Below are 13,365 nucleotides of genomic sequence, written 5' to 3'. Positions count from 1 at the left end.
GAAGTGCCGAAGTTCACCCTAAATTCGGACCTCCTGATCTCACAGCCCGTGACGATATCGCCCGATCCTATCGGACGCCCGGAGCTGATCCGATTTTTTAAAGCCTGGATTAGAGCTTTGATAGATGGCCACCGAGCATTAGACTCGTGTAGCAGATTCTCTGGACAGTCGGGGGCACTGCAGCAAATCCCATTGTTGCTGTCACCACCCACCCCACAACCACAACCGGCCCCCACCTTCACCAGCCTATACTGCGCATTTTGGTGAAGTGTAATCTGATGGCTCTCACTGCCCGCATGGTGTTGGCAAGCCCTCCTCCGGCAGTAGATTGATGCACACAGGCTGCGCGTGGCATTACACCCTGAATGTGCTTAAAATTCGCCAGATCCCAAAAGCTAAGCAGCTGGTTCGAGCCCGTTTAGTAGATGGACGCGAAACTTACCCGGTTGGTGTCACTGTTGTAGGCTGGAGTTACGAGGGTGGTCCGGAGATCTGGAGTGAAAGATTCGATTCTTGCATATTTCTGCGCGTAGATGTGTGGTGGGTTTTCTCTGGGTGCTTTGGATTCTTCCTACACAAAGCCACCTCACGAATAGGATTTGTCAAACCCAATTTAGGGCCACCATGAAAATGAGTCCTGAGACACGGTAAGGCTTTCCTGGCCAATGAACATCCGTGCCATTTGTTACCATTATGATAATAGGGTTTTCCCTTTTTTTTCTGGCAACAAAACAGGTGTTAAGATGTTAAAACACCAAACTGAAACCTTTTACAAGGAATCATGTCTGCATTAACCACAATGCTTGTGGTCGGAATGCAAACAAAAATATACTCTGATAATATATGCATTGTCCTTGAAACTGATTGGTCCGCACCAGGGACAGCTTTCTTTAGAGCCTCGTCTCAAACGGTGTTACACCAGAGGACGCCTTTGCATATAATATCAGTGTTTTTTTTGTTTGCATTCTGACCACAAGTATTGTGGTTAATGCAGACATGATTCCTTGAAAAAGGTTTCAGTTTGGTGTTTTAACATCTTAACACCTGTTTTGTTGCCAGAATAAACTCCTTAAAATTCTTTTTTTTTAAAACAACGGTTTTATTTTTAAGTGCACTAAAGAGTAAATAACTCGTTTGGACAACGGGAAGTTGACGCCGCCTTGATTACAAGATTTGACCACGACAAACATAGGAGTCAAGTGAAGTTAAAACGTTGAAAAAAGGGGAAAACCTATTATCATGTTTTGGTACAGGCAAAGGGGAGGTCCCATGATATTACCATTATCTTCAGTTATTATTTTATCTAGTAAAGCCATGGTGGCAGAGGATATAACGTGCTGCACTACGAACCTGACGGTCAGAGTTCGATTCCCGGGCACGGCTAACATCAGCGGCGAGCGAAATCTGACCTGGTCCTGGGTGTCTTCTTCACCAACCCGCACTGACCAGCGTGGTGAAGTATGGCCAACGAATTCCACTATCTACACGGCATGAGGAGGCCTTCATCCATCGGTGGTGTATTGACCACGGGGTACGAGTGGAGGATGGTGTTTGCATTGTAAGCGACCCCACTTTTTTTTAAAAGCGAGATGCCGGCACGTCCAGTAAAACGCTAGCAGACACCACCGCTCACGAGCCCCGCACTGAATTTGCTAGTCCAGTGTGCGCGCTGCTGACCACTGCACCCGCGATATCGCCAACAATTTGCTGCCACGATTACACACGTTGGGCCAGAAGGCCGATGGATCGAGCTGTCAATGCACGTATTAAAGTCCAGTGCGCCGACCATTACACCGCAGGACCACCCGCATACGAGACCACAACGCATTGTAAAACACAACGGTCCGTGACTTACTTGCTGGTACTGCCACATACCGGGCCGGACTCGAAGATCACGAGTGACGTGCCCGCGTGCATGATTGCCCCCTCCTCCACCGCCCCACCCCCCCCCCCCCCCCGATTTGGTCCACAACCTACTGGCTGTATTGCTACATACTGACCGGACTCAAATGTCACAACTGACCCCTCCCTCCCCCCCCAGCTCGTGCGTGTTCTTCCACGTGGACGACGCGTCGTCGCCCTGTTCCAGCCGGAGCACCGTGGCTCCGTGGCTCCGTCTCCTGCAGGCCGGGCGCAGGGTGTGCGTCGAGTGCCAGGGCGAGGCGGTCCGGCGGGGCGAGGGCCGCTGCTCGGGGGACGGCGTGCAGGGCACCAGGTGGGCCTGGGGGAGGCTGGCTTGTGTGTGGGCCCCGTGACACACGGTCACTGCGGCGGCGGTGGTGGTGGTGGTCGCAGCGGGTTGGTGTTCCGTGCTACGAACCCGGCGACCCCCGAGTTGGATTCCCGCTTACGGCTGCCACCAGTAATGATTATCTGAACCGGTCCTGGGCATCAACCAGGTCAACTCGGCCCGCAAATGAGCACCTGGTGCGGTGTGTAAACATCGCCGATGGGGAGACAAAGGCGGCCGGGCGTGGTGCTGGCCACCCCCACCCCATTGTGTGCCATGCCGGCCTTAATTTGTACTCGCTAACTGCTCCTGTCTTCCTCAGGCCGAGGTTGTGTAGATAGATCAAGTTAGGCAGTGTAATTTTCACGATTGGTTCAACTGATCGGTATTTACGGCCGAGTTATGTTTCTTTTTTTTTTTACAAATTAGAAGTGTCCAGTAAGGCTAAAGTTATAATACTGTAAATATTAGCAACTGTGGGGGGTGGTGGTGGTGCAGTGATACGCCCACTGGCGCTATGCACCCAGCAACCCCAGTTCAATTCCCAGCCATGACTAACATCTTGACTGGTCCTGGTCCCACACCAAATTTGCCTCCCTGCACTGACCAGAAAGGTGGAGTATGGCAATATAATCCAATTGGTCGATTTGGGTTTGTGAATGGGGAACCCAGTGCTTGGTTTTCCCCAGTGGCTCAGGCTTAAAGTGTTGCGCAACGAGTGAAAATATAAAGTGGTAATGTTTAGGGGATCGTAACAATTTTGTAATGGGGAAGTTTATCAAATGAAGCATGACAGATTTGTCTCATTATGCAATATGTTTTCGCTGAAAGAATGTGGCGGGGGGGGGGGGGGGGAAGCTTAAAGTTGATGTGGAATGCTAAGAAATCAATGCAGTGGAATGGTTATTTGGTAGTTGGGGTATTTATGTTGCCGTAAAATGGTTTCGCTGCAGTAACAGCTGTGCTGTAAATACATGTTCACACTTATGGGGGATGTTGGTGCAAAACATTTTTCCAAAACAAAGCGGGACTGCTCGCATTTCAAGCGATGTGAAAATACTGTCGCATTTTCTTCAGTTGTTGATGCCAAGGTAGGTTTCAAACTGAAATGAGCTTTTATTTAACCCGAGTTTATTTATTTATTTTTAAGCTGACCAAACTGTAGTCTCATTCGCTGTCATCACGATGAACCATGTTCTATCCACTGATGGATGACGGCCCACCCATGCCGACGTTGTCCCTAGCGGTCCTGCGAAGCAACAATCCATCTCGCTCCTGCCCACGACTTGTTCGTATCTCCCCATCTCCGCAGAGGGTGCCCTCTTGGGCACGTTGACTCCTTCTTGAACGGCCATGCCATCGCCAGTTTTGTCGATCGGCCAGTCGTCCCTTCCTGCAAATGTCTCCTGCCTGACCCCTACGTGCTTTGCTTAACGGTCAACACGATGCCTCCCTAATTTTCATTTGTTCCCGAAATCCGTGTGTTCCTTTTTCCAACTCTCGGTCTCATTCCACGTACTTCCACCTCTCCTCGTGTATTTGCGCACTTTAAAACGTTTGTTCCATTTGAGTCTCATTCTGATCCATGTCACCACAGGTACCAATGCACTGGACTCTGGCCTCCTCGCTCCAAATATCCGCTTCGCCACCAATGGCGGTCGTTATTTTAGCCACGATGTGCCCTCCACCCCTCTGGAACGTTCTCTCCAGGGCACCACAGATGTTAACTATCTTGCCTGATTTACAGGAGGTTGTGGGTTCCATCCCAACCCTAACGCCTGTATATTTGCAGTTCGCTTGTTCTCTCTCCGTGGTCACGTGGATTTTTCTCCGGGTCCTCCGGTTTTTCCCCTCCACATTTGGAATCGACATCGCGTTTAGAGTATTTGGCCGCTATAAATGTCCACGTGATGATAAGCCACTTCGCTGACCTGTCATTTGTGGCTGCGTCGCTTCTGACAGAGAGCTGTGTGGCTCACTCGGCCTTTGTAAAAGAAAATTAGTTAAAGAGTGAAACTTTTGTTACATTTTTGAGTCCACGCATCTCATTCTGAGCCGTGTCACCACAGGTACAAATGCGCTAGATTCTGTCCTCCTCACCACACGAGCACACGAGCCCCCCCTCACCTCTCTGGAATGTTCTCCCCAGGAAACTCTGCCTACCCCCCCTGCCCCCCCCCCCTTCATTCAAGTCTCCACTCAAAGCCTTCCTCTTCACCCCATGCTTTCAGGGACCTCCCCCCCGTAATTGCTTCCCTTCTCTGCTACCCTTGCACGGTCCCCACCCGTTCCCTCCCGTTTCCCCGTGTGCACTTCTGCACTCCGGGGCATGCGTACGTTTGTTGTGCTACGGGTGCATTATGAATGCCAAGTTGTTTTTTGTTGTTGATGCAAATGTTGATAGTAAATGTCCGCCACTGCCCCCACTTCCCAATGAAAACAAACAACACGAGCGCTCGCGATGGCTCCTGTTCGCGGTGGTTGTCGTCGTCGTCATCGTCGTCATTGTTGTTGTTGTGTCTCTTGCGTGTGACGAGGACGTTTTGGGTGGCTGTGCCCGGCTGCCGGGGTTCGTGGCTGCGCTCACGCTCTCGCTCGCTCACGTTCCCGGTGGTGGTTGTTGTTGTCGTTGTTGTTGCGTGCGACCCAGGACGTTCTGGGCGGCCGTGTCGGTGCCCGGCTGCCGGGGTTCGTGGCTGCGCGAGCGACACCACAACGACTGCCACTGCCCCCCACACTCCTCGCTGCTCTTCGTATAGCGGCGACGCACGCACGCACGCACGCGGAGTTCACCACCCTCATAGGAATCCGTGACGAAAATATTTGCCGGCGAAGTATGCTTTTTTTTTATTGTTTGTTTTACAAATGTATTTTCCGTTCGCTGGTGGCTGCAAGCGGCCGAAAATCATCAAGCGTGTGACGATGAACTCCGACTGTCCGATAAACAGCAAAGCTTGACCTGACTTGCGACGAGACGGAATTAGCTCGTTTTATTGAAGAAAAATACTGGGATGTGTTCGAGACTGTAAATGCATGGAGGAAGACCAACAATGTTGATTTGTTATGCAAGTAGAAAACCACGAATGGAGTTCACTGATTGGCTGACATGATACTGAGGTGGGGGGGGGGGTGCAAAATTCTTGCATCGCTCACCAACGCAATTAAGTGTGAACTCAAATGTCTGACTTCTGGAGTTAAAGTTGACGGGACTGAGAGAATGACTCCGAAATCCACAGACTAGGACTGGACTCGGGACCCCGCAGGATGTCGTTGACGAGACGGAGGCTGTGGCCGAAATAAAAACTGCCGCTTGAATTAAGCTACGGGGCTCTGCATCCTTGGGACGTCGCTCTCGTATCATTTAATGTCGACGTCTGGTCCGGTGCTTCTCACATTGCGTTATTTTAGTTATATTTTTTCCTCCATGACGATAGTTCTTGCGGTAGCTATTTATTGCACGGGCGACCGTGCTCCGACACCTTGCGTTGTGATGCTGTAAATTCACAACCTTCCCAACAATTTCGGGGGAGTGAGGTGGGGTGGGGGGGGATTCCAATTCAATTGCATGTCTGACGTTTCCCTCCACGTCCTGGGGTTTCCAGAATTGAATTCACTTCCTGGAGAAGCTGCCCGGCACGTGGTGCAGACCGTCACACACAAGTGCCGGAGCGACGCGCGGTACTGTACATCCCGCAAACAAATCGGAGCTCTTCCATGATACAGGTTTATTTTGGGTTAGATCGTGTAAATATACAAGTGTGTCGTTAAACCCGGCACCACCCGACCACAGTGACGTCATCACATCTACCCCGCTATGTAAGGAACGAAACCGGAGGATTTCTCCACAAGTCTGGCTGTCGCCTGATGAAGCTGGTTGTAATTACTGGCGAAACGTCGTACTCGGATTGTAAATGTTGTGGCTTTGCTCTCCAACACACCGGTTAGTGCTGTACTAGTGTAGTGTTGTAGATTTGAGGCGGACGACTCATTGTCTTTTTCATTCTGGGCCACTTTATTCACGATGTCAACATTACAGCACTTGACGCAGCACGCCGAGATTCTGCCGTGCGCCGCTCATTGGCTCTCTCACTCGCCGCCTCCCGGTCTCACTCTCTGCGATCCTTCGTCGCTTCGGCTGCCGTGTCTCGCTGTCTCAGCGGGTCGATACCACGGCAGCCGCGGCGTTGTTTAAGCGTGCCGACGTACGGACTGCGCTCACGCCCTTAGCGCCTCTACCCCTAGCCTATACGAGTCCACACCGGACTACTCCCGCACAGGGATACTCTAGCTAGCCTATGCTGGTCCGACTTCAGTCTGTCTTCTGTCTTCGGCCCACTGCCCCTCCGAGCTCGTTCGCTCGTCTTATATATATGCCTCGCGACCCTTCCAGAACATCCTGTCCGGAAGATTCCTCTGTGTGATTGACAGGTACCGGTCCCTTCAATTCCTGTCCATGTCCCACTTGAATCACACCGACGGTCTTCCCCGCACCCGGCCGTTCCCGTGCCGAGGCTCGCCAACCGCCTTCCCCTGGCAAACCGAGCGCGGCCGTCATGACCACGTGCGCGCGTTGCGCCACTACCCCGAGTAACAAATCGTCACGTTCTGTTTACGTGGACGTGTACCTCACGACTTGGGCGTGTCGGATGGTGCCGGGGTTTAATGACACACTCATTTTTTTTACGCGATCTAACCAAAAACAAAAAAAAAACTCTGCATGATATTTGTCGCGAAAGCCTACGTGTTAAATCGGAGATCTTGATTCGTTGAAATTTTCGCCGAATCCTCAATGTGTCCCGCGACAAGACGACGGATGTTGGACGCAAAACGCAAGGCAACCGTGTGATTTCCGTATTTAAACGAGGAGTTCATGGCAGCGACATCGTGATATTTAAAAATAAGCAGTGGCCTCGTATATATATAAAAAAAAACAATAAAATGGCCAATGCAATATACAGCATGCTCGCTCCATTCAGGTGTACTCACATTCTAGGTTGTTTTTCCTTCCGTTGCTATTCCGAGTTGTGCTATCGTGAGCCGTCAATCGGCAGGTGCACCATCCTGTGGCAGAGAAAGGTGGGACCTCGACGATGGCTCGGGCTTCATGAAGCGTTTCCCAAGTCTCCGGGCACACGCCGTTTCTCTCGTATGCAGCGCAAGAGGGTGTTCGTAGCATGTCGATAAAAAGCAGCGTTGGAAGTCTCGCGGTTGGGGAGTTTAGCCGAATCTATTGAAGAACCCGTTTTGAAATATCTGCGAAAATCGGTGGAGACTGCCATCTCGCCCGGCAGCTTGGGAATCTGGTCTCATCATGGGGTGGCCGAAACCTGAATTCGAACCCAGGGCATCGGCGGTGTCCGGGGGCTCGGTGCCACCCAGCCACGTCGTGCACAACGTACCGACGTGGCTCCGACGCTCTGAGACGAGTGTACACTTTTTATGAAGTCTCACGTTTGTATGCTAGCCACTTATCTTTAGTGAAGCGTGTACAATTGTGCAACTTTTTGTTGTTGTTGTTTTAAAGTCATGATAGTGTTTTTTTTTTACACATTTATAAATGCAGTATTTAAATGTTTATTTCCATCGTGTATAAGTTTAACACACAGCTTAGATAGGTTGGTGACTATATCATTTGTCCCATCACCACAGGGAAGGGATCGGGGCGGGGGGAGGGAGGTGCTGCTAATGAATAAACTATCCAGAGCCACAATGCCTCCACCACCACATGAATACTGCAGTAGCATTTCAGACTTGTAAGCAATGGCTCTTGTGTTTTTTGCTAATCCACTTCTGGACGGTGGCTGAAGACGAGGAGCCATAGGCACGGTAGCGCAGTGCAGTACAGCGATAGATTAGGCTGCACTGCCCTCTGCTGGCCACAAGCTGCGCAAGTCATCGGTCATCAGAATGGGTCATAAACCTCTCGCCGTGTCCCCAAATGGCGACATTTGGCCGTTCACTTTGGTAAAGGGGCGCTTAATTTCAGCCGGAACAGTCCGGAGGTGCTGCTCCGGGACTTATTTTGGCACCTCGCCTCTCTTTACGTGCGCAGTGGACTGAAGAATCGCAGCGTCCGCTTTCGAAGTGGGATAAATAACATCTTTCATCGTAAAGTCATGATCCTTTGATCCGCGATGTGCATTTCTCCATGTAGGCAAAAAGGTTTATGTGAAGAATGTCCCCTTCCATAAATTCGTAGGAGCCATTTCCCGTGAAAGGAGTCGTGCAAAAGTGTGCATCCTTTAGGGGCAGCAATGGCTGCCGCAGTCTTCATGTACAAGTGCTGGATCACTTCGTCCTTTGGTTGGAGTGTGTCACTGCATGACTGCAGCCTCCTTGAATTAGCCCCCCCCCTCCTGCCCCGAGTGTCCCACAGTGCTGCTGCTACTCGCTGCCGTCTGTTAAAGTGCAGCAGCAGCAGGAGGAAGAGGAGGAAGAGGTAGAAGACGAAGTTCCCTGCGTGGGGCAGCTGCAGATGCAGGCCGCCCATGCCGCTTGTATATGATGCTGCCGCTTTCTCCACGATCGGTCAGCCGCAGCCTCCGATCCTTCTCCTTCCTCACCATCCTCCCGCATCCTCATCCCCAATCAAGGTCCACGATTGATGTCTGGGGTGACATCATCCTGCCACCTCCTCCTGATCTCTGCAACTTCAGCCCTTAACTCGCTTACCATCGTTTCAATCCCATCTCGAGATGGCCTTTCAGTTGCTGATTGTCTTGTTGCCCTTCTCTGTTTTGGTCCTGGCCTTTCTGTTGTTGGATGGTTGTATTGGTGATGTAACCAACTTTTAAATGGTCCCTGTGAGTCCTTCACGTGGGAATGCATAGAATTGACAATGGGGGTATCCATATTCTTGGTTCTTTCGGTAACGTTACGTAGATAGAAAACCAAAAATAATAAATATAAAATAATAAAAGCAGAAACCACAAAAATGGTCAAATAAAATGTACATTAAAAATAAATTGAAAATAAAAGCAAAAAACCCACGTCGTTTCGATCGCAACACAAGCGGTCTTCATCATTTTTTTTGGTTTTCTATCTACGTGACTTTACCGAAAGAACCAAGAATACGAATTCCTGCAGTCACGAAATTTTTAAGTCAATGGGGGTATCCATTAGCGGTTGGGTTGTTCACCGGGGTAATCGACGCACATTGTGCATCCTGCCTAAGTTTGTGTGCACGGAAATCGCAGTTCCCTGATGTCTGCTCACAGGTAATCGCCATCGACTTGTAGGCGTGCAGTTAAACAGTCGTGTTGCTTACTAGCAGTAATTACCCGGCTTTGCCCGGGGTAAAAATATGTTACGAAATTTGTATTCTCTTAAAAAACATAGCATATGCATACATAACTACTAAGCTATTGTGAGAGCCCGGCGTTACTTGTAACAATAGGGTTTACCCCTTTCTGGCAGTAATACAATAGTGTTAAGATGTTAAAATGCCAAATTGAAACAAGGAATCATGTCACTGCATTAACCGCATAGACTTTTGGTGAACATGCAAACATAAACATGCTCTGGTAGGATATGATGATGCATTGTCTTTGAAACTGATTGGTCCACACCAGAGACGGCTTTCTTTAGAGCCTCGTCACAAACGGTGTTGGACCAGAGGGAAACGCCAAAAGGCGTTACAGAAAGGGTATGAAACCTCATATATTGATATTGGCAAGGGGAGTGTATTCACCTGATGAAGTGTATTCACCTGATGATTCTCTTCCACTAAGGCTGCAGCTACCATGTAGCTAGCCTGTGTAATTGAACGGCGTGTAGTCGTAACCAGTGTCATCTCTGGGGGAGAGACAAAGGCGGCCGGGCGGGCCACAACCATCCACTCTGTGGGTGGCACTTCGCCGGCCTCAATAGGCGCTGTTACTGCTCGCCACTAATAGCCACTTGCCCCTACAGTCTGTTAGAGGCTACACGGGGGATCTTTGTCTGTGTGGAGGTGCTGCTACTCTCTACTAACAGCACTTGCCTCTACAGCCTGCTAGAGGCTACACGGGGGAGCTTTATCTTGTGTGTCTGTGTACGTGGGGAGCAGTGGTGTAGTGGTTAGCGCTACTCTGCACTACGATCCCGGCGACCCGAGTTCGCTTCCTGCTCACGGCCAAAACCGGTGACGATTATCTGAACCGGCCCTGGGCCTCCCCTAGGTAGACTCAGCCTTAAATTAAGACCTGGTGCGGGGAGACAAAGGCGGCCAGGCGTGGTGCTGGCCACCCACCATTAACCACGTGACTGGTGTACAAGTCCGGTTAATCAATAACCCTGCCAGCCACCCAAGGGCCCAAATCGGTTATCGCATGCCGTTGCACACACGTGCATTGATGTACTGCGCAGCACATCGGAACTTTCACAGAACCACTCTTTACTCCCTTGCTGCACGAGGAAATAATCAAAAGAGTGGTCCATTCCTTCCATTCCTAATGTGCCACACCTGCCGAAACAACTGGTAGAATAATACAGGGAGTGTTATGGATGGGCGTGTACTCTGGTCGTTAGTGCCTTCGTTGATCCCCTTACAGTAAAATGTCCTCCCGAACCAGCCCCTATTGGCAGCGTTGCGGAAAAATATTGAAGAGAAAATGTAACCACCTCCGGTGAACACGTGACTGGATGTTACTGGTTGTATTACTGTGTTGTGAAACGGTTGTTTGCAATTAAAGTTCTAATTTAGCACCGTATGAACGACATCGCGCCTTTGTATGTGAAGTGAGCGAATTTATGACACTAGTTCAGAAAGCCTGTCTTCGCCAGGCAAAAGTTTTCAATAATTATAATATTAATGAACCTGATTATTATTGACATTTTATCTCCGATCAGACACTAACTGCTCCAAAAATGTGTAATATTTCCACAAGACATTGTGTTCTTGATTCAAATATTTAAAGACGTACCCATCGGAAGCCGCTCAATTTAAATGTTCCATTCTTTTTATTATTAGAAAGAACAAAAAAATTATGAACTTAATACTCTGAGGGGAAGCTCCTATCTTTGACCGTTTTCGAATTATTCAAATGTGAACATTATAAAACGCGTATTTTTTTCGTTCAAAACAGCTTGAATCCGAAATATCTCAAAAACAATAAAAGATAAACAATGGTTTTCGCTTTAATTTTATTTGCTGTTTATTGCTCTATCAAACGAAACAACCCACAATCTTATATTTGAACGGTTTCTGAATGACACTACGCACAAACGTGTTTATGTGGCACTTATAATCGAGACTTGGGGGCCTTAAAATGAAAAATCTCGGATTTTGAGAGTTTTTTTTCTCTCTTTGTCAGCTTTCTACCATATCGCTAAGTGCCCTAGAGGTTTTTGAGACATACAGATTAAGGAATTTATTTTTAGAAATAATGACATTATTTTGTAATGACGCTGCGGTTGCTGCTGCTTGGTTTGCAGTGGTGCTCGAGCACAAATGAACAAACCAAACGAATTCTTCAAAAGCACAGCCTTTAAAGGAAACAATATACTGCACTGTATATGATGGACAACGTTCTGGGTAATGAGCCTTCTTCAATAGCATCCGCGAATGTTTTTGGTTGATATTAGCATGCCATGGTTTAATGTGTCAATACATGATAAACAAGACCCGGTCTAGGGCGGCGCGGTGGCGAGATGTTAACTACCTCGCCTGATATGCAGGAGGTTGTGGAATTCGATCCCGACCCTGACTACAATTTGGAGTTTGCGTTGTCTCTCTCTTTCCCCGCGGTCGCGTGGATTTTTCCTCTGGGTCCTCCGCTGGTTCCCTCCACATGTAGAATCGTCATCAGGCGTTTAGAGTATTTGGCTTCTTATACATTTCCCAATGATAACAAGTCCCTTCGCTGAGCTGTCATTTGTGGTCAGGTCACTTGTGAAAAAGAGCGACATAGCTCAGTGGGCCTTACCTGGTAAAGTAAAACAGTCACTTAGTGAGCGCTACGACCCGACACGTTGTCACATCACGTAAATTATCTATGACATTGTAATGATTGGCAAATTCATCGAACTACATAGCTCAGTGGTGGCCTCTAACCTGGCAAAATAAAGAAAACGTTGAGTTGGTTATTCGGTAGAGTTTTTCGACCTGGGCCGCCCGTGTGCTTTTGCTTTGCCTGTGATGCATCAATTCCCGCGGCATGTTCAGAGACAGCTGTCTCCGTCGACCACCAGTGGACCATGAGGAATTTGAGGGCCCAAAAGGCCCTCATATCCTGCGGAGGCATGACCCAGGAGATGAGTTAAAGCTTTCGTGACTGCAGGAATTCATACTCTTTGGGTCTTTCGGGAAAGTCACAGATAGAAAAATAGTAGCCTCACGTAAGGTGAGGCTATTATTACTCACGTAAGGTGAGGCTACATCGGTTCGAATTAGTAAAAAAATCTACACTAAGTAAGAAACGAATAGGCTAACATTAAGGAGTATCTCTTTACGTATTTTAAACACGTGTTAACCATTCTTAATTCTATAACATCTTAGAACATTGTCACCTAGTGCTCTACATTGGTAGGCCAAGAATACCGAATGTGAAATCTTTAGCGAAATTTAAACGAAGCGATCTTTCTAACAGTTTGAAAATTACTTTTCTTACCTCGTCTTCCTCCCTCTGCTTAAGCGACTCGACTTGTTGACAAGAGCCCTCACCGACATTCTGCAACGTTGCGCGGCAGGAACATCGCTGTTCAATTTAACACGTAGGCTTTCGCGACCAATATTATCCTTAATAAAAAAACAAATGTTGGGTTAGACCGCGTAAATATGAATGTGTCGTTAAACCAGCCACCACCCGACACAGCTAATTAGTAAGGGGTTTGTCACGTAAACAGAACGTGCCAATTCGTTACTAGTACAGCACACCGGTGTGTTGGAGAGTAAATCCGCAGCATTTACAAATTGGCACGTTCTGTTTACGTGACAAACCATGCTAACTAGCCTTTTGCCCGTCCAAAGACGGGTGTGTTTCAGTTAATCTGAAACTTGCAAGCGACGTGATATTCATTGCATCAATTCGTGCGCAATTCGTAAAGCCGCGGTGACACATACTTATTTCATTTAAAGGTTATAATCCCTTGTTCATCATGACGTCCATTTTACTTCTATGTCTCAACAATAGCGTGACGGAGATCACGTGACGTGA

At 48.6% G+C, this 13,365-nt stretch overlaps 1 protein-coding gene across 1 annotated transcript in view; it reads left to right on the top strand.

The window, feature by feature from the left end:
* Window positions 1-10,920, top strand: part of LOC116950203 (somatomedin-B and thrombospondin type-1 domain-containing protein-like) — a 40,284-nt gene extending 29,364 nt beyond the window's left edge. Inside the window, exons 4-5 of the mRNA XM_032967806.2 lie at window positions 2,042-2,215; window positions 4,881-10,920. Of these exons, the coding sequence (XP_032823697.2) occupies window positions 2,042-2,215; window positions 4,881-4,989 (283 nt within the window). The 3' untranslated portion in view covers window positions 4,990-10,920. The remainder of the gene's footprint in view (window positions 1-2,041; window positions 2,216-4,880) is intronic.
* The last annotated feature ends 2,445 nt before the right edge of the window (window positions 10,921-13,365 follow it).

Source organism: Petromyzon marinus, chromosome 38 (genome assembly GCF_048934315.1).
Source record: "Petromyzon marinus isolate PM22_M1 ecotype Great Lakes invasive population chromosome 38, UKy_Petmar_22M1.pri1.0, whole genome shotgun sequence".
Taxonomy (NCBI): Eukaryota; Metazoa; Chordata; class Hyperoartia; order Petromyzontiformes; family Petromyzontidae; genus Petromyzon; species Petromyzon marinus.
The sequence above is the reverse complement of the archived record's forward strand: the minus strand, read 5'-3'. Positions and strand labels throughout refer to the sequence as shown.